Source organism: Etheostoma spectabile, chromosome 9, assembly GCF_008692095.1.
Source record: "Etheostoma spectabile isolate EspeVRDwgs_2016 chromosome 9, UIUC_Espe_1.0, whole genome shotgun sequence".
NCBI lineage: Eukaryota > Metazoa > Chordata > Actinopteri > Perciformes > Percidae > Etheostoma > Etheostoma spectabile.
In genome coordinates this window covers 36,652,376-36,678,441 of record NC_045741.1, presented here as the reverse complement: position 1 = coordinate 36,678,441, position 26,066 = coordinate 36,652,376, and the positions used below count along the sequence as shown (strand labels likewise).

General features: G+C 38.4%; 2 protein-coding genes across 2 annotated transcripts in view; one reads left to right on the top strand and one right to left on the bottom strand.

Moving 5' to 3' along the window:
• unc13a (unc-13 homolog A (C. elegans)) overlaps positions 1-3,618 on the top strand; it is a 47,452-nt gene extending 43,834 nt beyond the window's left edge. Inside the window, exon 41 of the mRNA XM_032527082.1 lies at positions 45-3,618. Within this exon, the coding sequence (XP_032382973.1) occupies positions 45-333 (289 nt within the window). The 3' untranslated portion in view covers positions 334-3,618. The remainder of the gene's footprint in view (positions 1-44) is intronic.
• si:dkey-110c1.10 (unconventional myosin-Vb) lies at positions 3,436-26,008 on the bottom strand. Its single transcript, XM_032526357.1, has 35 exons — positions 25,837-26,008; positions 25,135-25,245; positions 24,827-24,995; positions 24,225-24,369; positions 23,882-24,038; positions 23,654-23,797; positions 23,433-23,514; positions 23,209-23,316; positions 22,341-22,453; positions 21,913-22,181; positions 21,697-21,778; positions 21,025-21,165; positions 20,661-20,792; positions 20,447-20,530; positions 20,239-20,355; positions 20,059-20,156; positions 19,860-19,946; positions 18,587-18,907; positions 18,084-18,240; positions 17,761-18,000; positions 17,480-17,677; positions 17,246-17,339; positions 17,003-17,151; positions 16,682-16,891; positions 16,396-16,496; positions 16,168-16,282; positions 15,754-15,859; positions 15,025-15,129; positions 14,107-14,258; positions 13,770-13,859; positions 13,454-13,586; positions 13,076-13,373; positions 4,382-4,556; positions 4,208-4,288; positions 3,436-4,118 (listed from the first exon to the last, which is right to left on the bottom strand). Exons 1-35 carry the CDS (start codon positions 25,861-25,863, stop codon positions 3,957-3,959), a joined length of 4,953 nt encoding a protein of 1,650 aa, XP_032382248.1. The 5' UTR covers positions 25,864-26,008; the 3' UTR covers positions 3,436-3,956.
• Between the last annotated feature and the right edge of the window lie 58 nt (positions 26,009-26,066).

The following is a 26,066-nucleotide window of genomic DNA, read 5'->3' as shown; positions in this document are numbered from 1 at the left end:
TTAATCATCAGAAAAATGGTAACACTCTCTCTTCTCCAATACAGCACCCTGAGTAGCGAGGTAGGTCCTGAGTGCTACGAGCTGCAGGTGTGTGTGAAGGACTACTGCTTTGCGCGAGAGGACCGCACCGTGGGCATGGCCGTCCTGCAGCTGAAGGACATGGCCTCCAAAGGCAGCGTTGCCTGCTGGCTGCCGCTGGGGAAACGCATCCACATGGACGAGACGGGCCTCACCGTCCTGCGTATCCTCTCCCAACGCAACAACGACGACGTGGCCAAGGAGTTTGTCAAGCTCAAGTCGGACCAGCGCTCTGCAGAGGAGGGCCGCAGCTAAGAGACACAGAACAGAATTTAAAACGACCCGTCCAAACTCAATCAGACATTGCCACTTACTGCCCTGGACCTCTCCTGAGCCACTGCTAGCCACTGCCCTGCTGATCCAGTGTTGTACAAGCACACATAAGACAACACCACACATCCATCCAGTGCTGTAAATACATTCATTTCAGTGGAAAGAACATTGTGCTAAAAAAAAAAAAAAATCCTCATTCTTTTTTTTCTTTTTTTTTTAAAAGCACCAGGGTCTTTTAGTGTTGCAGGTACTATCAGCCATCCTTTTGATGAACACATCCAATCATAGAGCATAAACCTACTTTCCTCGCTCCGTAGAGCTGAGTCATGTCATTCCGTACACACACACCTCATGTTAATGGTTAAGGTGAGAAATATCTTGTAGCCTTTAATATTTTTGGCTTCCTCTGGCCCCTTCCCTGGCCTGCACCGCCTCAGAGAAGGGACCGCAAGTGCCAACAGATAATCTCTGAAATACTGTATGCCAAGACCAGCCCTAAGCACAACAGGACCAACTGTCCAACTGACCCAATAACAATAACAACACCGGCTGCAAGGCTTCAAACATTCCAGATGTCAGGCGGGGACAAAGCACTATTTAATTAAGATACTTTTAATATTTATTTACTGCCCTTTTTCAATTTATATTTATATTAAAACAATTATATATATATATATATATCATAATATATGTAGGACATACGGTATGTAAAGTTATATACAGGATTATTTGATGGACGCGTGGGTCTTAAAAGATTGTCCGCGTTTGTCTTTATGTCCGTCTACCCTGTAACAGCACACTGCCTGACACCCTCAATGCCTTCTGTCGTGTTGACCCTTGTACGTTATGTCGGCCTCTTATATAGCGAGAGATGAATCTGATGAAAACACGCCTTCAAGCACTGTGATACATCAGAGTGTGTGTGCGAGTGTGAGAGAGAATGTGCAAGAGTGAATGTGTAATCTGCGTTTGGAGCATGTGTGGAGCTCATAACATGCGAGCGTGTTTGTAAGATGTTCTAATGTTGACCTCATGTAGCCGCCCATGTTGCCTGTTACCTGCAAATGTAATCACAGAAAGCCATCACATGTAAAAAAACATCACACAGAGAGAGATAGTTCATATTCAGATTAGATTATGGAGGATATTCAAAGTGTTTTTTATTCTTGGGAGGATGCAATTTATATCTTATGATGGTAGTTCCATCATTTTTGTGTTACTGTAAACATTCCCAACAGCCCTGTACTGGGTGTGTGTGAGAGGTGCAGGAGGAGGAACAACCTGACTGCTCCTTCCTTTTCTTAAAATCCAAACCTGCATGTAAGGAGATCATAATAACTAAGAACCTGAGCAACGTGCATTGAGATAGTTGCAAAACCACACATGCTGCACCCCAGGGAGAACATGAATCAGTAATGATCTACCACCCATGATCTCCCATTGATCCAGCTGCAGGTGCTGTCGGCACTGATCTCTGATGCCCAGAAGTCAGACCTCTGCTAAAGGGCTGCAGATCCAGACCACACCAGGTCTGGCACTGACATTTAAACGAGTCCTACAGTTAATTAGAGATGTAGTGTGAAGATTTAGAAGCACAGGGTTTTGATGAACCCATTTTATACTCAGATTTTTTCCTTTCTTTTTGTCAGTAATTGTTGGAATGACAGAAATTACACACCAAGGCTTCAAATCATCCTACATTTAAATTGATTTCATGTAACACTAAATGTTTTGATTTGACTATTGACTGTCCAGCATGTCTCTTAATTCAACTTCTATTTTAATGAATGCCCTTTTTTTATAAAATTGATTGGTTTATCTATCTCTAACAGGTGTGTGTGTTTGTTGCAAAAAAAAAAGCATCCAAGCGAGGAATGTCCAAGTTAAATAATGACAGGGTGTTTTGGTTGTTTTTTATATTTTTGCCCCAAAGCACTTGATCGTTAATGAATAACATAACAGGCCCCCTCTTTTAAACAAGAACTGAACTCTATGCATCTAATCTATAAACATCTATGTAGAATAATAGTCATTTTCAAAGGAGTCACATAATGTTTACATTGTGGATTATTCTTGTATCAGCACAAGTGTTTGTCTGATATGTTGTACATGCTGTCTCTATTGTAATGGGCCAAATATCACAGCTGTAGTAGAGCTGATTAGAGACGGAGTTGTTTGTGCAGCTTTTCAGAGGAAAATAATCTGGAACAGAGCGATCAATTGCTGTTATTGGGCGTTGTAAATAGCTTGGATGTAACAAACACATGTCAGACTATGTGAAGTGAAGTTTGCTGCTCTTTTGTAGACTTGAATTTTTGCCGTGGGTGACTGTTGGGGATGAAGTGTGTGTGGGTGCCCCATCTGGATATGTAGCTATTATTGAAAGATACAGGAAGGCTGTGTACACACTGGAGATAAATAACAAGCAATTTGTACAAATTTGATCATTTAATAGGTTCAATCTAAGACACAAAAAAATACACTGCTAGTCCCTTACCTTTACACTGCCATTATAGACCGGTATATATACTATAAAAGGAAAACTAGCCATCTAAGTAAAGAAATTCTAAACCTGTTGTCACTCTCTGGTGTGTACAAGGTCTTTTTATTCAAGGGGACATTGGCACTGTCTTTTAATAACTTTTAAATAGCAGGTACACAACAGTCACAAAGCTGGAAATGCCACGAAAAAAAAAATCTTTATTTATTGCTGTTGACAATGATACATTAGTCTCCTCCTTCAGAGGCTTAGTTTGCGTGTTGGACTGGGATGTGGAACAGGAATGCCCACAGAAGCTAAGGACAAGGATAAATTTAGACAGCACAATGAAAAGCACAAAAAACAAAGAGCAGTCAGACATGCATGATCTGATAGGTCTGGCTGACCAGGCCACACACGCATACACACACACACGCACACACACACACAGCGACTCCGGTCCTGTACATTCTGAAAAGGTGCATGATAGAATCAATGAAACAAAAAGAAATAACGTATTGTGCCAGCACGCATAATTATTTGATGTTACTTGCCAATTTATGTCTCCTTTTATTTTGATATTTAATTTTTGTTTTCTATTTTTTAAATGTTTGTGAATATATAAATATGCATTACTGATGATGTGTAGTGGTACAAAGTACTAGCATGACATTTTTTTATACACAAGATGTTTCTAATTTTTTGCGTTTTTTTAAATTCTGGTTGTTCTTATTGGGGGTTGAGGTGACTGCGACTGCAGTCTCATTGTGTTTCTGCTTCCAATAAAATATGGGAAATAAGTTTAATCTCACTCGTGTTTATCAAACTGTACTGAGATATAGCTGCACCTATATATACACCAATATTTTTGACTACCTTTTTTTTTTTTAAAGAAACATTTTGGCATTCGTGCTTTTTTAGTTTGTTAGCAGACCTTCTACAGCATACAGACTAAGCCACTGATAATCAACAGATTCAAAATGTAGTGCCACTAAAAACAAATCTGAGAGGAAGTAAATTAAACCTGGAAGTAATTTTACTTTCAAAGGAGTACATTCAATAGATTGGGAATTAAAATTTGCTAAAACATAATACATTTGCCCTGAAGAGGCAAAGGGATCCTTTTTTAGGCTCTGCGTAGAAAAGAGATCTTGAGGCAGTCTGGGATGACTAACTGCTCAGCATGGAGGGCCGGGGGAGGCAAGTAGGGAAATGTGACAGGAAACACTCGTCTCACATCCATGAGGAGCTGTGGAGGCTGACCGTCAGAACGGCCTTTGAGAAGCCCCTAGAAGAGCAAAGACAGACCATTCACATTTAGTTTCACACTATTTTAAATTACTAAACACATGAAACCCTTGCAGCTGTAGAAAGTACCTGGACAGTACGGATAAAATTCAGTGTGACTCTTTCATCTAGGTCACTGTGGGGACTGTAGAGGGTCAGAATCTTCACTATCTGTTGAAGAAAACATACCAACAGGAAGTTATATACACTTCACCTGCACCAACATTTGCTCTCTCTTTAAGCCAGATGCAGATAGAGACCCACCTGCTGGCTGGACAGGGCAGTGCAGGTCTGAACAAGGGCCTGTGCATCCGACTCAGTCTTTTTCCCAGCTTGCAGCAGCTGAACCGCCTGGATGAGGGGCTCCAGTGTGACCACAGTGCCCCCTGACTGCAGGCCTCGGCTACGCAGCCACTCCTCCAGCAAACTTACATTATAGCTTAAGAGAACGAAAAGTTTATTCTTAATCTAATAATGTTTACACATATAACTTCATCTAAAAGGGTTGGGCACAAATACACACACAGGGATAAAAATGTCACAAAAAGTCGTAATACAGTGTAACATAAATTGTCATGAAAAGCATAGCTTAGTATGTCATAAAAATGTCTTTAAAAAAGTAAGAAGAAATCTTAGTATGTCATCAAAAGTAATGAAGAAGTCTTAGTATAGTATGTCATAAAAAGATATTGTTTTTTTCTGATTTTTTGTCATAAAACGTAGTATAGCATTTCATACAAAAAGTAAAAATGTGGTCCAAAAGACCATAATATAGTGTATCATAAAACGTAATATTATTGTACATCAAATGAATGTCAAAAGAGGTCATTATATAGTAGGTCATGAAGATATTTTAAAAAGTGATCAATTAAAAGTCATAGTATGTCATTTTTTATATACTATACAATGACTTTTTATTCTCTATTATTATTTAATATTATTATTATTATTATTATTATTATTATTATTATTATTGTTATGTCATAATTATATCAAAAAGTCACAATATAGTATGTATTGAAGAAGTGTTAGTGAGAGTAGGTCATAAAAATTTCAAAAAAGTCATAGTATAGTATGTCAGGAAAAGTGAAAGAAAAAGTCATAGTAAAGATTGCCACAAACTCCAAAAAAGTCATAATATGTCAAAAGAAATGTCATAGTATTTAGAAAAAGAGTCAGACTATTGTATAACAGAAAAAGTCGTAATAGGTCATAGTATAGTATATAGTATAGGACACAATAAAAAAATCAAAAGTAAAAAAAAAAAAGTAATTGTATAGTATATACAATTTTTTAACATATACGTTTAAAAAAAATCATAGCATAGTATGTTGAAAAAAGTTTTTAAAAAAGTCATAGTATAGTATGTCAAAAAAGGTCATGGTATAGAATGTCAAAAATAGTTGAAGAAAAGTCATAAAATAGTAAGTTGAAAAAGGTCATAGCATAGTATATAAAAAAATACATAGTATAATAGCTCGAAAAAAGTCATAAAGTCATAGTATAGTTTGTCAAAGTCAGAGCATAGTATGTCAAAAAAGTCACAGTATAGTATGGTGAAAAAAGTCATAGTATAGTATGTCGAAAAAAGTCATAGAATATTATGACGAAGAATTTCATGGCATAGTATGTAAAAAATAGTTTTTAAAAAATCTTAGTATAGTGTGGGGAAAAAGTGTCAGTATAGCATGTCGAAAAAGTCATAAAAAGTCTTAGTATAGTATATGGTATAGTATGTCGACAATGTTTTTTTTTTTAAATCATAGCATAGTATGTCGAAAAAAAGTCATAGTATGTACAGTATGTCAAAAAAAGTTTAAAAAAAAGTCATAGTATAGTATGTCAAAAAAAGGTCATGGTATAGTATGTCAAAAATAGTTAAAGAAAAGTAATAAAATAGTAGGTTGAAACAAATCATAGCATAGTATGTCAAAAAAATTCATAGTATAATATGTCAAAAAAAGTCATAAAGTCATAGTATAGTTTGTCAAAAAAAGTCATAGCATAGTTAGTCAAATAAAGTTATAAAAGGTCATAGTGTAGTTTGTTGAAAAAAGTCATGTCATAGTATAGTATGTCGAAAAAAAGTCATAGAATAGTATGTCGAAGAATTTAATGGCATAGTATGTCACAAATAGTTTTAAAAAAATCTTAGTATAGTGTGTGGAAAAATGTTTCAGTATAGTATGTCAAAAAAGTCATAAAAAGTCTTATTATAGCATAAGGTATAGTATGTCGACAATAGTTTAAAAAAAATCATAGCATAGTATGTTGAAGAAAGTAAAAAAAAAGTCATGGTATAGTATGTCAAAAAAGGTCATGGTATAGAATGTCGAAAATAGTTGAAGAAAAGTCATAAAATAGTAAGTTAAAAAAAGACATAGCATAGTATATAAAAAATACATAGTATAATACCTCGAAAAAAGTCATAAGTCATAGTATAGTTTGTCAAAGTCAGAGCATAGTATGTCAAAAAAAGTCATAGTATAGTATGGTGAAAAAAGTCATAGTATAGTATGTCGAATAAAGTTATAAAAAGTCATAGTATAGTATGTCAAAAAACGTCCTAGCCTAGTTAGTCAAATAAAGTCGTAAAAAGTTATAGAATACTATGTCGAAGAATTTCATGGCATAGTATGTAAAAAACAGTTTTAAAAAGATCTAAGTATAGTGTGGGGAAAAAAGTGTCAGTAAAGCATGTCAAAAAAGTCATAAAAAGTCTTAGTATAGTATGTGGTATAGTATGTCGACAATAGTTTTTAAAAAATCATAGTATGTTGAAAAAAGTCATAGTATGTATGTCAAAAAAAGTTAAAAAATAAAAGTCATAGTATAGTATGTCAAAAAAGTCACAAAAAAAGTCACAGTATAGTATGACAAAAAAGTTAAAGAAAAGTCATAGCATAGTATGTCAATAAAAATCAAGGTATAATTTGTTGAAAAAAGTCATAAAGTCATAGTATAGTTTGTCAAAAAAAGTCAGAAACAGTCAAAGTATAGTATGTTGAAAAAAGTCATAGCATAGTATGTCGAAAAAAGTCATAGTATAGTTAGTCGAATAAAGTTATAAAAAGTCATAGCATAGTATGTCGAAAAAAGTCATAGTATAGTTAGTCGGATAAAGTTATAAAAAGTCATAGTATAGAATGTCAAAAACATCCTACCCTAGTTAGTCAAATAAAGTTGTAAAAAGTCACAGTATAGTATGTTGAAAATAAATCATAGTATAGTATGTTGAAAAAAGTCATAATGTCATAGTATAGTTGGTCAAAAAAGTCATAAGAGTAGAATAGTATGTTTCATTGGCATAGTATGTCAAAAATAGTTTTAAAAATATCATAGTATAGTATGTGGAAAAAAGTGTCACTATAGTATGTCAAAAAGTCATAAAAAGTCTTAGTATAGTATATGGTATAGTATGTCGACAATAGTTTTTAAAAATCATAGCATAGTATGTCGAAAAAAGTCACAGTATAGTGTGTCGAAAAAGTCATAAAAGTCATAGTACAGTATGTTGGAAAAAAAATCATACCATAGTATGTCAAAAAAAGTTGAAAAAAAAGTCATAGTATAGTATGTTGAAAAAAATGGCATGGCATGGTATGTCAAAAAAGTCATAGTATAGTACGTTGAAAAAATTCATAGTATAGCATGTCAATCAAAGTCGTAGTATAGTATGTCGAAAAAAGTCTTAGCATAGTCAAATAAAGTCATAAAAAGTCATAGTGTAGTATGTCGAAAAAAGTCATAATGTCATAGTATAGTATGTGAAAGAATTTCATGGCATAGTATGTTGACAATAGTCACAGTATAGTTAGTTGAATAAAGTCATGAAAAGTCATAGAATAGTATGTCAAAAAAAGTCATAAAAAGTCATAGTATAGTATGTCAAAAATTGTTGAAAAAAGTCATGGCATAGAATGTCAAAAAAGTCATAGTATAATATGTCAAAAAAAGACATAGTATGTCGAAATAAGTCATGGCATAGTATGTTAAAAAACAGTTTTTAAAAAATCATGGCCTAGTATGTCGATAAAAGTCATAGTATAGTATGTCAAAAAACTTCATAGTATAGATAGTCAAATAAAGTCATGAACAGTCATAGTCTAGTATGTTGAAAACAATCATAGTACTGTATGTCAAGTGTAAATTGTAATTTTCCCATATGGGATTAATAAAGAGTATAGATTATAATTACTATTGTTATAAAATTATGTTGGAAAAGAAATTCAAAAAATGATCATACTATATATGTGTATGTCAAAGAAAGTCAAAGTACAGTATGTCAGAAAAAATGAAAAAAGGTCACAGTATACTATGTCAAAATAGGCATTAAAAAGTCATAGTGTAGTATGTTGAAAAAACTCCAAAAAAGGTCATAATTTTACATGTCGGAAATAAGTCATAGTATAATATGTCGAGAAAAATGTCATTGTATGGAATGTCGAAAAAGTCATAAAAAGTCATAGTGTATTATGTTGAAAAAAGTATTAAAAAATCAAAGTACAGTGTGTCAAAAAAAGTCGCAAATAAGTCATAGTACAGTATGTCCAAAAAAGTTTTTAAAAAAAAACATAAGTCAAAAAAAAGGTATAGTAGCTCAGTCTGTAGTGCATTGGGTTGGGAACCAGAGGATTCCTGGTTCAAGTTGCTGATGGACCAAAGTACAGAGGGTGGACTGGTAGCTGGAAAAATGCCTCCTGGGCAGTTGCAGCCCACTCACTCTGACATCCCTCTATTATTGTAAGTATTGGACCTGAGCATGTGTGTGTCTTTGAGACCTGTGTGTAAATTGTAATTTTCCCACAAGGGATTAATAAAGAGAATAAATTATGATTATTTAGTGCTGTCAAACAATTGAAATATTTAGTCGCAATTAATCGCATTAATGTCATAGTTAACTCGCAATTAACTGCAATTAATAGCACATTTTTTATCTGTTCTAAATGTCCATTGATTTCTTTTTGTCGCATTATTTTTACTCATTTTATCTATCTATTATCAACATAAAAAAGTGGATCGGCTCACTTTGTGAAAGTGTTTTTTTCTTTAATTGAAAACAACATTGGCACATAGCCTACTGTAGTGTTCAATTTCACACTTGGGCGTGGCTGTGGTTCAATGGTACAGCAGTTGCCTACCAGTTGGAAGGTTGGTGTTTCAATCACTGGCCCTGCAGTCCCATGTCAGAGTGCACGTGGGCAAGACACTGAACCAGGAGTTGCTCCAAATGCTGCACATCGGAGTGTAAATGTCTGTGAGAGTTTATTTATGAGCAGGTGGCACCTTGTACAGCAGCCACAATGTGAACGGTTCCTGTACTTTGCTTTGAGTAGTCGTTGAGACTAGAAAAGCGCTGTATGAGATTACTATATATTTACACGTAACATTCTCCCTTGGAGCAGTTCAGCAGCATACACACAATGTAACATTGTCCATTGATGAAAAGGTGAAAGGGTGGTATTTCAGATGAACGTACTGCGATGATAGCTCAGTTCAAGACAAAACACACAGATCAGTGCATCCAAACTTTAAAATCTGTTTTCCTCTCTTCTTCTGTCAGTTATAATTTCAGGGAAATTGAGGCAACCCTCCCTCCCCTCATTCACTTCCAGTTATCATCATTGCACAGCACCCAGGGTTCCTCCATCAGAAGCCCCGCTCCAAATAACATCCATCCAGATCTTCTGACTTTCCCTCACACCAACAGTATCTAGATTTCATCAGTAGATACTCCTGTCTGTCCATAGCCTCCTGGGTCTTTATAGATTAAACATACAACAGTAATAGAGTCTAATGGCCGAACACCCTCACATTCTGATTTTTGTGTACCATGTTAAATAAAGTTATTCCACCCTTAATGAAGTCTGTAAAGTTTATATTTAATGAAAAGTCCCCAAACTAGTCATAGTCATAGTCATAGTATAGTATTTTCACTATGTTGAAAAAATATCATGAAAAAATCATAATATAGAATGTCAAAAAAAGTCATTAAAAAACATAGCATAGTATATCAAAAAGTATAGTATAAGGAAAAAACTTGTTTGTCGAAAAGTCATAGTATATTATGTCTTAAAAATGTCACAGTACGCTATGTCGAAAAATTATAATATTATTATACTTTAATTTTTACTATGATTTTTCTTCCATACATACTTCTTCTACATGTTTGTAGGGAAGAAAAGTCATAGTATTCAAAAAATGCACAGTATATATGTTGGAAAAAGTCATAAAATGTCATAGTATAGAATGTCAAAAAAGTCACAGTATTTTATGTGGGGATGAAATGGCATAGTACTTAAAAAATATATATACTGGTATCTATAGTATGTTGAAAAAAAGTCATAGTATAGTATGTAGGAAAAAAAATCATAGTATTTAAAAAAATATTTACAGTATGTCTGAAAAAGTCCTAAAAAAGTTATGGTATAGTGAATAAAAAAAAAAGGTCATCGTATGTTGAAAAAAAGTCATGCACAGTATGTCATAAAACACATAGTATAATATGTTGAAAACAGTCATCAAAAATTCTTAGTATAGTAGTCAAAAAATGTTAAAATAATTCATAAAAAAGTCATACTATGGTATGTCGAAGAAAGACAAAGTAAAATATGTCAAAAGAAAGTCATGAAAAAGTCATACTATGGCATGTGGAAGAAAGCCAAAAGTCAAAATAATTCTTAGTATGACATCAAAAAACAAATTTAAAAGTAATACTATAGTATCTTCCAAAATAATATTATGGTGTACTATGCCATAAAAAGTTTAAAAAGTCATAATATTTCACAAAAAAGTCAAAAAGTCATAGTATGCATTGTGTGTCATACAATTGTCAATAAAAAGTCAGTATACATGTGGTATGTCATAAAATGCCAAAAAGTCCTGAAAAGTCTTTAAAAAAAGTAATAGTATACTGTAGTATGTCACAAAAATGTTAAAAAGGTCATACTATTTCATAAAAAGTCACAATATAGTATGTCCTATTAATGTAAAAATAAACTCAGAGTATAGTATGTATCTAATGTCATAAAAAGTGATTAAAATTGTCGTAGTGTTGTATGTCATAAAAAAGGCATAGTATGTAAGGGATAAGCTGGCCTCTTGAATCAGCCTGAAGAATACGTTGCCATGGACGCAGTTCTGTTCACTCTGGAGGACAGCAGCTATCAATCCGCTGAAATAAGTCGGGATAATAATTAATTATCCCCTTTGCTTTGCTTTGCGTCGGGGTCACAGATATTATATCATAAAAAGTGATATAAACACTATAGTATAGTATGTCATAAAAAGTCATAGTATGGTATGGCATAAAGATTTCAAAAAAGTCGGAGCACAGTATAGAATGTCATGAAAAAGTTATTGTATTTTATGTCATAAAGATATTTTCATGGTAAGTTATCGTATAGTATGTCATAAAAAAAGTCATTAAAAGTCAGAATAGTCTGTCATTAAAAGTCAATGTGTAGTATGTCATAAAAATGTCAAAGACTTATAACATAGTGTGTCATGAAGAAGTCTTGGTATAGAACAGCCTTGGTTAGGGTCACAAACAACCTACGAATGATGATGGACTGATGCTGGTTCACCATCCATCCACTCCTCGATCCGTCTGCTGCTTTCAACACTGTGGAACTATACCAAACCTCTGGACTCACTGACACTGCTCTTAACTGGTTCAAATTGTACCACACTGACAGAATAGAGTACATTTCACTTGGAAATGCAAGGTCCCGGCAACACACACCTCCGGGGTCTCCCTGGGGTCAGTTCTTGGCCCCATCCTCTTCATCATTTACACCCTCCCCCTCAGCCATGTCATTAGCCGCTATGGAGTCTCATTTTACTGCTATGCTGATGACACACAACTGTAGATGAAATCGGAAACACACAACTCTGCAACTTCACCAACATCATCTCCGTCTACAACACTCACCGCCTGTCTGGAGGAGATAAAGGTAAGGATGAAACACTCTAACTACAACTCAATCCCTCCGTTCAACAAACCCAAACCGCCTCCTTCTCCTTCCAAGATCAGCACCATGGGTGATGGGGCTTTCTGTTCTGCCGCTCCTCAGATCTGGAATGCCCTCCCCCGACCATCTGAGGGCACCTCAAACTATTAAGACCATTTCTGTTTTAGGAGAACTTCTGATTTTTAACCAAAAATGCAAAGTTCAGTATGTCATAAAGATAAAACAAAAGTCTTAGTATTGAATGTCATAAACAAATCATAAAAAGTTGAAAAGTCACATTTAAGTATGTCATAAAAATTAATATTAAATTATGTCATAAAAGTCATAATATAGTATGTCACAAAATTTAATAAAAAGTCATACTATGGTATTGCCTAAAATGTCATGCAACAACTTGGCAGTTGAACACGGCAGTGAGATTTTCTTGTCTACCTTTGTTTCCTGTCTGAACTTTATTATCAACTCCCCAAAGGTGAAAATGCAGAAAAAAATAGTAATAATAATAAAAAGTGATATCGTAGAATTTCTGGATATTCAATTGAAAACCAAATCATAGATAACAATAACTGCATAAAACTCTAGGGGCATGTTAAGAATGCAAACCTCTGACAAGGCATGCCCTATTTTACAATATTAATGCAGTGTACATTTTACAAGTCTGGAACCCTTTTTTAGATTATTCTAAAATTCTGAATGAAGCACAAACGCCCGATCTCGCAATGTTAACGAAATTGAAAAATATTTTTTGCATCCGCCTTGTGATTCGGATTTGCTTGAAAATGTAATGGGTTCTTCCTTGGCCCATGCTACACCATGCCACCAGGTTAAATGAAAATCAGGCCACAAGTGTTTCTGTAATCCTGCTAACAGACAACAAAGCAACAAACAAACCAAACCAAAAATATTACCTCCTTGGCAGAGGTAATAAATGTAAAGTTGCATACATTAATATGATATGAAAAATATTGCATATGTAAATTTCTACCGTATTTGCATCCCACGACTCCAGCAGCACATGTCTTTCCTCAGCAGCAGGCTGTTGAGAGCGGAGGCAGAGATGAGGTAGGTGAGCTGGTGGAAGGCCTGCTCCATCTGTGACGGGGGCAGAGCCTGATGGGACAAAGCGGTGTGAAGGGCTCCTAGCTCCCTCAGCACTGCCGCCATTGTGGGAGCATCACCTCCCACAGTCCTGGGGTCAGAACCTGCTCGCTTTCTGGACGTTCCCAACTTAACTGCCGATCCAGACAGACCTGGGATGGTCTCGCTCTCCAACAGAGCAGGGACTGAGGGAAAGAGGGAGCAGGAGGTAACATAGGATGGGGGAGCATTAATAGAATCAGTGTTGATTTCATTATAGTGGTACCTATGATGTTCTGTAGGCGTTTTTCAGTGATGGAGAGGAGCTGCTGATAGGCCTGGATACAGAGGTCACTCAGGGTGCGGATCAAGTCACTCAGATCAGCCGTCAACGGGACCAGGTCGTCTGAGTCGAGGGTCTGAAAAGTAATTATCCATGCATTTATTCAGGTAGTAAAATGTATTAATATCAAAGAATCCCCAACTACTACAAAGATTATGTTCTATTAATTATATTCATCAGATACTGGACTGTGTGCAAGATAACAGAGATGCTCCCAGTTAATAAGATGTAAGTAATGATAAATACATGTTCATCCTACCTGTTTCGGGGAGTGCTGGGTCAACAGGTCGTGCAGCAGTAAGGCATTTTTTAGCCACAGAGCTGTCATATCTACATCATTACTATGTTTCTGCAGGGAGAGATAGAATAATCAAAGGTTATATTGGGCTCTCGTGTGCATGTGAGAGGTATGTGGGCTTTGCTGTGGCCAGATTGTTGGACAAAACAATCCGCAAACAATCACCTGAAAGGGTTTCAAAGTCAAATTGTCGATGCTTCCCTCTTAGACAAGAGCTTGACAAGCTACCCGACATGATGTGATCTGCCCTTACACATTAAACCTCAAGCATATGGTACGGCAAGCAGACTCAGGTTACCTTCAGAGCTGCCTTTATAGCAGTGACAGCAGCGCTACAGAGCGAGCGGGCGTGCGTTTGGTCTCCGCTGCAGTCGGCCTGACGGACACACAGGAAGAGCACGCTGGCAGGTAGGCCAGGAGGCAGAGACAGGGCGCTGTCCACACGGATGTCTGGGCCACAGACAGAGAGCAGAAATGGCAGAGTGAACATGGCCAGGTCATATTTGTCAGCCATAGAAGAGTTAGTTGAAGTGAAAGTTGTGTCACATCATCCTCAGAGGCAACGCTACAAAATTGTTGTCTCAACATCCCATAGTTGGGTTTCCAAAGCATTTAAAGAGTCCTCTTAAAACTGTTGTTGGAGACAATCTTGTCATTCCGGAGAACAATATACTCATATTTCAGTGGTTGGTGGATGTTTCCAATAAGCAAATGAAAACGTCAAAATAACTTCTAGGAATTACTATGATAGCTAGATAGATAGATAGATAGATAGATAGATAGAGATAGATAGATAGATAGATAGATAGATAGATAGATAGATAGATAGATAGATAGATAGATAGATACTTGAGGAGTGTAGTGGCATTTTTTCACTATTTTGTGAGATTTTATAGACTGAATGATTAATGGATAATCAAGAAAATAGTCAGCAGGTTAAATGATAAGGTAACTAAATGTTAGTTGAGGGCCAAGAGAAGTTTCCTTTTAAATATAATGTATGTCGCGTGTACACCATATGTGAAACGGGTTGTATTCTAGGTCAATGTCAACATTAAAAAAATGCATGCGGGTTGAGACAACAAAATATTTTGTGGCATTTCTAAATAAAAGCTCACCTACTAAACTGACATACTTATGGAGAATTATTAACTATAGCCTGATGCAAATCTATGTACTGAAACCTGATAGTGTTTGCCAGTGTTTACGGTCTCACCTGTGATAAGGTTCTTGATGAGCTTGGTTTCATCTCTCTTCCTACATTCCAGCAAACCAGTGACTGTTGCTGGCTTCGGTTGGGAGGGTGTCTCTTGGGTGAAAGCTGTTGGGAGAACTTGGTGATGATATTTCTGTAAAAAGTGTTTACTTATATGCTCTCAAGTACATTTTCTTTTTTTAAATATAATTTATTTGCATTTTTTAAAATTAAACCGATAAACAAACAAACAGGGCTCAGATGTAGCTATTGCCAGTTCTTTACAGTCATATTCAATACAATACAGCAGTAGGAGGAAAGTTGTTGATACAGAAACACGATTAGTTACTGTAATTTAGCTTTTTCAAAATAAGTTTAAAATGGGTTCTAGGAACGGAAAAATGTGTCCATTTGACCAGTGCGGAGTTTCTCCATTTGTATTATGGATAGCATTTCAATGACCCATACCTGAAAGGAAGGAGGAGTAGGAGAACTTCCATTCCTTCAATATCAGTCTCTTGGCAACTAACATTCCCAGTTCCAATGGTTGCCGCATTATAGTGCTCTCAAGTACATTTTAACATCATATATTTACCAACATACAGTAAGTTAATGATCTAATTATGTGATGTTAGGTGAAAACTTCAAATTTCACAAATTCTTTTTGAATGTTTTTTCAGCGATGAAGAAAACCCACTTAACACTTTATAAACCATAAGCTCTGATTTTAAGCTTGTGATGAAATCTTACCTAGTGTCAGGAGTCGTCTGAGTGAGACTGTGTTTTTAAGCTCCTTCAGCTCTCTTCTCAATCTGACACACTCTTGCTCTCTGGCCTCGAGTAGTTCCTGTAGTTCCTTTACACACAAACACACACTCACAGGATTTGTGGCTTATAGCCAATGCTTGGAAACCAAACTGACTTCCAGTGGAAACGGTAGAAAAAGCTTAAACTTTTTAACAAGATTACAAGGAGCCAGAATCCACTGGCTCTTACTTTCTAGACTGCAGAGTGATTATGAGAGAGAGAAATGGTGCTTAGGAAAAAAGTTGGAAGGGACTTTTGGGAAGATGGGAGCGTAATAAATTCAGGGGAAGAATTTATACATAGTCTTTCAGCAGACTCCATCATGCACCACAGATGACTGCATTCATAAGTTGATACCTGTCGCTGTACATCAGAGGACGAACCAGAGATTGCGTGACTGAGCTGGCACCTCAGAGCCTCCAGCTCCTCCTCCTTCTGACTGCGCTGACTACGCAGCTGGCTCTCCAGAAACCTGACACAGACAAGAGGAGAGATGAAACAAGATCACAGAGTTCATCCAAACAAACACAAATCACAACATAAAATCAAAGGGGAAGCAACTTGATAAACGGGTGACAGACTGACTTGTTGGCTACTCGTACAGCATCGTAAGCGTGAGCCAGGTCCTCTCCTTTCATCTTCACTGCCGGGTCTTTCGCCACGTCCATCCTCTCCATCAACATATCCTGTTAACACACACATGAACACAGTGTCACATTTTTATTGCCTGATCTGATGTTCCAAATGTTGCAAGTTGGAAAAGCGCTCACGCTGAGCATCAATACTCATTACTCAATGCTCCTGCCACCAAACTTGAGGGAAGTTTTGTGATATTCTTCTTTGAGTGTATTCAACTCCTACACTCTCTCACCAGTGGCGTTTCCAAGCTCCACACTGAGGCTCTCCTCTCCATCGAGGGAGACGTCACACTGACCCTGCGGACCTCCTCCGGGTAAGAGAAGGCAGATGGGAAGGGGGTAAGTGGGTTGAGAGACTGGGGTGACAACGCAGTGGGGGAGGGAGAGAGAGGCTCCAAGCTCAGACTCTGGGTGGAGTCCGTCCTTCTGTGGCCTTTGGAGCTCTGTTGTGAGGAAGAAAAAAAGAAATACCATCAGCATCCAAGACGGAGTTTTAGACCAAAACAGAATTTTTCTAAAAGTATTTAAGTGTGTCTATAGGTGTAGTTATGAACCTCAGTAAGCAGACTCATCTCTCTGAGGTTGTCGTATCTCTGCTCCAGTCTGGTGAACTCTCTCAGTAGACCCTGATACTTTCTCCTCTCCTCATCCAGCGCCGCCCTCAGAGATGCACCCGCCTGAGACACAGCCTCACGCACACACTCTGCACACACACAAAGAAAAAGTCAGGAAGAAGACCAAGGATTTACCTTTGAAGCTATGCAGACATTTGATGCAGGAAAGTCAAAATAACATACCTTCTTGTGCTTTTTCTTGTTCAAACAAGCAAGCAGAGAGATCCTCTTTCTCTTTACAAAAAAGGTCCTTTTCTTTTTGTAGGGCTTGTAACTCCTTGACAATAAGAGAGAATGAGAATAAAAAGCTGGTCAGGGGAAACATATATTTATTATGAGACATCTGGTATTCTTCATGTTTTATAATAACACAATCACCAGCACCGTGTCAAATGATTCTTGGGTCGGTGTACCTACTTGTGTGAGTTGAAGGATCTCCTGAGAAGCCTTCTCTTCAGCTCTCCTTCTTTCCTCCACCTTCTTCTCGCAGGGCTGTGGCTTCTCCTGTTTCTGTTTCTCTAGTTTCTGTACCGTCGCCCTCAGAGCCACCAGCTCAGCACTGGTGGCCTCTCGCTCTGCGTGCAGGGTCTCTCTCAAGGCTGCACTCTCCCTGGCCTGGACAAATGAAATGAACTCTTGAAACATACATCCCAGAGCTAACAAGGATCCCATCCCAGGATCAAACTCTCTTCTCACACCTCCTGGTCGGCTCTCAACTGCAGCTGCATCAGTTTGACTTCCATGCCCTTGTTGAGCGCTCTGTACTTCTCCACTGAGCGGGCCTCCGTCTTTAGTTTCATCAGCTGTCTCCTGGCGGCCCTGCGGCGCACGCAGCACTGCATGAACACCACCGCCGAATGTACTCGCCTGTACGCCTGCCTCGCCAACCACCCACGCACTCTCGCCTGAAGCAATACAGCAGCCCGCTCCACCACCAACTGGGGAGGGAGAATAGGGTTTACAACAGATCAGAAGTGCCATGTTAAGTAGGTAATGATTGGGGCTGTAATTAAATGCTGACCAGTCTGTATCTGCGGCGTGCCATGGTGCCCCTGGTGAAGGCCTGGATGGTGATGGTGGCCTGTCGGATCATGAGGAACAGCTGTCTGACCATCACCATGCGGTAGGTCTTCTGGATTATTAAAGCAGCCTTGGTGTAGCGCAGGGTCAAGGCCAGTCTGCAGCCAAAGTGACAAAGACAAATTGTAAGTGTTTTAACAAACAAGTGTTGGGCTATGTCTGGCAATTTTGTGTAGTTTACACAAATACAGAAAAATAACAGATCTGGTAATAGTTTCCACAGATTATTGAGCAGTGTAAAACACATTGTAGCTCATGTGAAATAAATACAAAAATAAACCTGTCTTCCTTAGCTATACTGAATGTCATTGACTAATCTGTTTTTCTAAAAAATCTGTCTCGTTCCTTTCAAGAAATAATAAAGTGCAGTGAGGCAAAACTGTTATATTTAGAAAACAGATAAAGATTGCATTGCAACATGTATATTTCTTCTTCTATTCTCACCGTCTGGCCAGAGCTCCTCTGCAGTATCTCTGTATGGTGACGGTTGCCCGGCAGATCCTGGTGTATCTAATCCGTGCTAGCCATCCTCTGACCCGGCTCTGGATGTTCACAGCAGCAACACGCAGCCTCTCAGCTCTCAACCTCTCCAGAACAGCCACCTGACCGGCCCGGAAAAATACTTTGGTCTTTCCAAAGCAGTACTGGTCTGGGTCTGGGATGAGCTGAGGCAGGGCCTGTCTGCACGAGGCCTGGGCCTGATCCTGGCCCTGAGAACCTCGAAGCAGAAGATGGTACCTGCTGAAGAACTCCTCGTAGGTCCATCTGGAAACAAAGATTTTTAACAGAAATCTTAGAGAAAACAGCTTCTGTTAAGATTCAATTGAATTTTTTCGGTTACATAATAACCAACGAATTTGACTCTAGTGACTAGTTCACTGCAGCGAAAATACAAATGTAAAGCATTGATAAAGAGACACATATTAGATTGCTGGACATTTATACTATTTATGCTCTTATCATTTGGTAACACTTTCACCCATCAGGTATTGTTTTGACTTCATGTGGTTGCGTTCAAGAAACTTGGACATATGAGATGTGAGAGTTGGTTTGTTGCAACAAATCCACATTACTCCTTCCTCAACATCCATGTTTGTTTATCGTTTATAGGTTCAGGGGCTGACTCCAAAATACTGGATACTGGAAATGTTTTTTTAAAGATACTTTTAGGCACTTAATGCTTTTATTTAGATCAGTGACAGAGAGGAAAGATGAGCGTGAGGGAAAGAAATGCAGCAAAGGGTCCTGGGCCGGACCCAAACCCCGGCAAAGACTCAGCCTCAATGGTGTGTGCTCCACCCGGTGAACCACCAGGGCGCCCCGTTAATGGAAACAGTAAATAAGTAAGTAAATAAATAAAGACAATAAAATTGTTATTGTCATGTATTATTTATCTCAAGCATGTTTTATGTCTCTGTAAATTGCTATACAATATAACAACAATCTGAAACAAATGCTGCCTAACAAGTAGGAAATTAATCTAAGACCTTATTTTCTACAAGGTACACATAATGATCTATTAACCACAAATAGTTGGTTTAGTTCTTTGAGATTAAAAAACCCAACTCTGGTCAATATGTCTTTCATCAATGACTTAGAAGAGAAGAAGTGCAACTTCTGATATCCTCTTTTATCTTAACTTGACTTTAAAGACAGAGTTCTCATACTGTGTGAGAGCTATACAGAGTTCACTGAATGTCTAGGAAGTACTCCGTACCTGGATGGAAAACCTGCAGCACTGATGCGAATTGTCTCCAGCACCCCACAGGCTCTCAATTGCTGGACTGTCCTCCTGGGGTCAAACCTAACAAAGCAAGGCTATTAGGCTGCTCGGTGCACACACCAGTGTCAGGGGCAACACAAAATCAAATGCATCAACTTTTAATTTTGTAAAGACAGGCCAAACCAAGACATACATGAAAGGTTCTTTGAGGTCGTTGGGTTTAATACAGCGGACATAGTGAGGAGTGGTGCTGTTCAGAGTGTCCATTAGCATCTGTAAGGACTGACGGAACTGACATGCACCAAACACATAGTGTTAATGTTTGCTGCACCAAAAATGAACTTAACATAAGAACAAAGCCATAACAGCTCACCTGGAAACCGACTGTCAGCTTATGTTCTTTGGTGGCTCTTTTCCCTGAACGAACACTTCCATTAGCCACAGAGGAAAGATTTCCCTGCTGCTGGAACAACTCAGCCACCAGCTCAGACTGACACACACATGAACACACACAGACACAAGTTAGTGATCACATAGACACATAGAAATGAAATGAAACTGAATATACAACAAATATCTACCTGACTTGCTTTGAGAATGTTAATGAGCTCCTCAAAGACTGTATCTCGATTCTTGCCTAAAAAGCCATTGCATTCATATTGCACCTGATGGAGGAAAAAAATAATAATATTAACATAAACATGAGAAGAGACTTTTTCCACATATTGCAACTTAAACTACAGTTCTAACCCAGATTCACTACAGTTTCTCTGTGCGTTGACCTTCGTCACTCACTGTGTCTGCGAAGTGCAGAACGACGAAGGCGCTGTTGGACATGCGAGGTTTCTGGAAGTGAGGGTGGGGCTTGTTGGTCAGGTGTTGGTCATACAGCTTCTGCACCCAGCTCTCATCTGAACCTTTGGGCATCTGACCAAAACACAGTCACAGACAATAACCACAGAGACTAGAGTTTAGAGGGAGAATATCACTAAAACCAGTGAGTTCAAAAATTAAAAACCATCCAGTGCCTAAAATAACAGTGAACATTTTTACATTTCACTTAGTGTGAAGTGAAGATTGTGCCAAATGTGTGTGAGAGATGTAACAAACAGAGGACCAGACGAATCAAATCAGACTGCTGGGTTGGGGGGGGACTGACCCTGCACTCCTCGTCTAAAAGATCAAACAGGCCCAGTTGTCCCTCTATGAGATTGATGCACTGCTGATTGTCACTGAACTCAATCCTACTCCAGGTCAGCTCTTCCCGAATGTACTCCTCCTGCTCCAAGTGGAACACATGCTGCAGACAAACACAAAAATATATATAAAACTTAAAGATACAAAGAAATTAAGGAAAAAAATGCAATGACTCCATATAGTTCAAGGAGGCAGACGACTTGACCACCCTGAGGATAAAAACTGTGAGGAAAGCTTGGCTATAAAGAAGAAATCATCACAGAGAGGCACAGACGTTTTCCTGCATGTTGTATGAGGAAGACAGCCCTTTATTCCTTCAAATCTGAATAATTTAACATGATTTTGAAAGCTTTTCAGCCCCAAAAAAGTACATCACACCACTGTAGGAGAGAAAGAGTATTCCACACATGCAATAAAATGTGCAATAACTTGCAAAACTAAAAAAAACAAGATGGACTGTAAAAGAAAATGATAATAAGAAACATCTGTTGATGCATTATTTGTAGTATTATTATCATTAAATCAAATTTAATAGGAATTTGTGATGATAGAGTTCAGTGGCAATAGAGCTGATTCCCTGAAGAGTTTAAGTTTAAGTTTAGAAGAATACACGTCTGCCTGTTGCATAACTTACCCTGTTGAATTGCTGTTGTAGTTTTTCATTTGCATAATTTATACAGAACTGTTCAAAACTGTTCCGGTCAAAGGTCTCAAACCTGCTCGGAGAGAATAAGACTTCAGGTCAGTCCAACTGTGTAATAACACACTGAAGATAATGAACAATACACTTTAGAGTGTAATAAGGCCACAAAAATAATTTGTGTCCAGTTTTACAAAGCTCATCACTCACCCATAGATGTCTAGTACGCCTATAAAGGATTTGGTCTGTCCCCTCTGAGTGCGCAGAGCAGAGTTGAGCCTCTGGACAACCCATGCAAACATCTGGCCATAAACATGTTTGGCCAGTGCATCTCTGGCTTCGATGGCCTGCTGACCAGACACAGGCTTGACCAGCATCTCTCCACCTACAGCCAGTTTGCGATGACACAGCCAGTGGGCCATCTGAGGTCCTTCCACTCCTAACAGCTTGGAGAAGACAGCCAGAGAGTGGTCGTCCGCCTGAGAAAAAACAAAAGACTCAGATACACCTGTAACGGTATACTACATGCACTGATAGAGGAAATATGATGGTAGTTGAGAGAAAAGACATATTCACATAAAAACTATGGCACTATAGGTGAGAGGAGACATAGATTACATTAGAAATGCATTTCTTACATCAATATAACTCCGGTCAGAACTTCTCCCACTGGCTTGGATGTTGACGTTTCCCAGGTGCAGAACAGCTGACAGGATCCGGAAGAGCTCCATCTGTTGGTCAGGCTGCACATCTGCAATTTCAACAAATACACCAACATCTTCATAAGCAATGACATGATTCAGTCACATAAAAATCTTACCAGAGCCCGAAGAGGTGGATCCTTAAACATCATTGTGTATGCCTCAGTGGTGGAATGTTACTGAGTACATTTACACAAGTACTGTACATATTTGAGGTAGTCATACTTAAGTCTTTTCTTTTAATGCCCCTTTTTACTTCTGCTCTACTACATTTCAGAAGGAACTATTGTTCTGTTTACTTCACTACATCAATCTGACAGCGTTAGTTACTAGTTACTGTACAAATTAAGATTTGTGCACACAAAACCTATGCTGTTTATAATTGGTTGAACTGTTTTGATTGTTTCATGCTTCTTAAATGTGAGAATATTTCTGCATTGAGAATTTTTACTTTTAATTCTTTAACTACATTTTTCTTATGACACTTAAATACTTTACCATGAGTAACATTTTCAATGCAGGACTTTTACTTGTTTATTTACCGTGTGGTATTAGAACTGAGAACCTACATACATCTTCCACCACTGATATGTGAGTGTGTGTGTGTGTGTGTGTGTGTGTGGTGTGGTGTGTGTGTGTGTGTGGTGTGTGTGTGTGTGTGTGTGTGTGTGTGTGTGTGTGTGTGTGGTGTGTGTGTGTGTGTGTGTGCGTGTGTGTGTGTGTGTGTGTGTGTGTGTGTGTGTGTGTGTGTGTGTGTGTGTGTGTGTGTGTGTGTGTGTGTGTGTGTGTGTGTGTGCGTGCCTACCCAGGATGGTAAAAGCATTGCGAGTGCGCTCTAGGTCTGACAGATCATCAGTACCAGGAATCTGCATCTCTCCTCCCTGGCTGGTGTAGCGGAAATGCTCAGGTGCATCTTTAGCAAAAACACAACGCACAGTCAGACTGCATGCAGCGTGGACATTATAATACACAAAACTTGAATGGACATCTGAGAGCAAGCAGAGAGGGTTGTTTGTGATTACGTCTCACCCAGTTTAAGGCCTCTCATCTCAGGTAACTCCCTGGAGGCACACAGCTGGTAGAAGATGTGGTAGTTCCTCTCTGCTGAGGCCTTACATGCACACAAATGAACAGACAATGTTCATGAACAGATCCATAATAAAGAGGTGTGTAACATTTCACCTCTTGACAAAGGAAAGATTATTGTATGCAAAAAACTGTTTCATCATCACTCTGGCTTTAGAGCTTACTTGGAAGACAACCCTTGACTTCTCCAGCAGATATGTCCTCATGTTCGCCCCAATGATGTCCCCTTTTCTGCCAAAGCCGATCTCAATGTACTTCCCAAAACGACTACTGTTGTCATTCCGTGTGGTTTTCGCATTCCCAATCGACTGTAGACAAAATTATGTGTTGTTTGCATCTTTAAAAAAAAAAATTAATTGACAGGATAAGGAACAAACGTGTTCAACCATCACCTCCAATATTGGGTTGGAAGCCAAAACCTTCTCCTCCACACTGGTCTGCTGTGCTGCTCCTCCAACCACAGCAAAGTATCGCATGGTGAATTTGGCCGAGACCGTTTTTCCTGAGCCAGACTCTCCACTGATGATGATAGACTGGTTTTTCTCCTCCCTATACACACAGACAGTGTGACTATCAAATCCTATACAGTGAAGTTACGCTGAGACAGTTCACCCAGTTCATCAGTGTTGTTGCAGTGCACCATCAATTAGACAGTATAGGAACATAGTCTTACTGTACATGTATGTGTTCTACTGTACACAATTTGTTGTAACCCCGTTGCCTTTGACCTCTGACCTGGTCATGGTGCGGTAGGCTTCCTCTGCCACAGAAAAGATGTGAGGTTCCATGTCGGCCATGTCCTGGCCGCTGTAGGCATCGATCACCTCCTCTCCATATATGGGGAGCTGGTCATAGGGATTGATGGCCACTAACATAATACCTGGAGGGACAGGAAAAGAAAGTCTTTGCAATAGCTATATCATTTTCATCTGCACTTAAATTTCCTAAAACTCACTCTGTCTACTTGAAATCTAAATTAAACCAAGCACATGTCGTTCATAATTACAGTGAAAATAAACACACAACCTTTCTAAATGTATAGGAATTTAAGGGTAAAACAAAACTTTTGTCATGACAAAACTACACAAAAATGATCTATAGTAATGTGTGATCACATCAACCAGTAGCAGTGAGGGAGTTGCCTCCCTTGCTCAACCTTTGACCTACTGTAATATAGTTGACATTATGAGCTGTAATAACGCAAACAAAAGCACCAAGGATGTGCCTGTTGCTACTAGTACAAATCTGAAAGCCGTCTGTTACTAAAGTCCCACTTTCAGACAATCGTTCCTATTTCATCTAGAACTTTCCTCTGTTTTTGATAGTTCAGTGCTCACCACAGTACGTATAGATGCTGCTGTAGTCCAGGAATCTAACCCGCAGGTTGTGCAAGACAGCAGGTTCATGGAGGAAGCTGAGAGCTGTCAGGTCATTTTCCCCCTCCAGGATGCCGGGGTTCCCCAGCGGTGGGAGATCAGAATGGGACAGCACTGGATAATGGGTCTCCTACCAATAGAGAAGGAAGTTAGGAGTTCTTGTGTAAAAATACAGAGACAACACTGGGGCTTATGCTGTATTATGAGGACCATGATACTAGAGCATTCACGTTGATATTTGGATAATATAATGTTCCTGCATGTCTCACCTTTCCATTAGAGAGCTGTAATAGTAGATGTTTCTCTCCAGGACTGTAGTCCTGGAGGAGCAGGGCTGACACCCAAACTGCATCTGGGTCGGGAATCCACACACATGCTCCCTAGCAAAGGAACAGATTGTTTGAGGTGAGTGTGAAGAGATGCTGCAGGTTGAAAACACTCGGTATGGTTAGAGTGCAGAAAAGAAGAGATTTTTATTTCATTTTTCATTTTCTCTCCCGACACTGTTCAGGTACATGTATGCTTCCTGGCCCCACCCAGACAAGACATTTGTCGTCCATCAGCATAAAAGGCTCCTAAACGGTGTTAAAAATTAACACTGGTCATCCTACTCTAAATTATCCGTATGGATTAGCCATTACCTACTTCTGACATATATATATCATGCTTATTTTTAGAATTTTTTAGAAATTAATCCCCCACCAAGTTTACAGAAATAAGGATTTGAAAATGCAGATTTTAAGATTTGGTCACAAAAATATTAGACAGGAGCAACCATTTGTTCTACAAGTAATCATTCACTAAAACATTTTATAAACAATTGACATGACATGATGGGAAAGGCTGACGCACATAACAGGTACGTCATGCAAACACAACAATGCTAACCTCTTTAGCAATAATAGTTTTTATAACTTAATCAACTCTCTTCTTATAGACCTACAAATGGTAGGCCCCCAAGACAGTCTTACCTTGCTGTATAGCTCCAGTGATGTCATCTTAACTACTTTAAAGTATGCAGATAGACATCATTTAAAAAAAACAATCAACAGGGTTAACATCAGCACATCCCTCTGAAAAGTCTGTAACTCTGCAGAACAGCCACTTTGTGTCCTGGTGACAGTATTTTGCACTTTGTCCAGGCTCGCAAAGACAAGTTAACTGTTAATCTATGATCGGATGCCGTGATTGGATGGAGGGG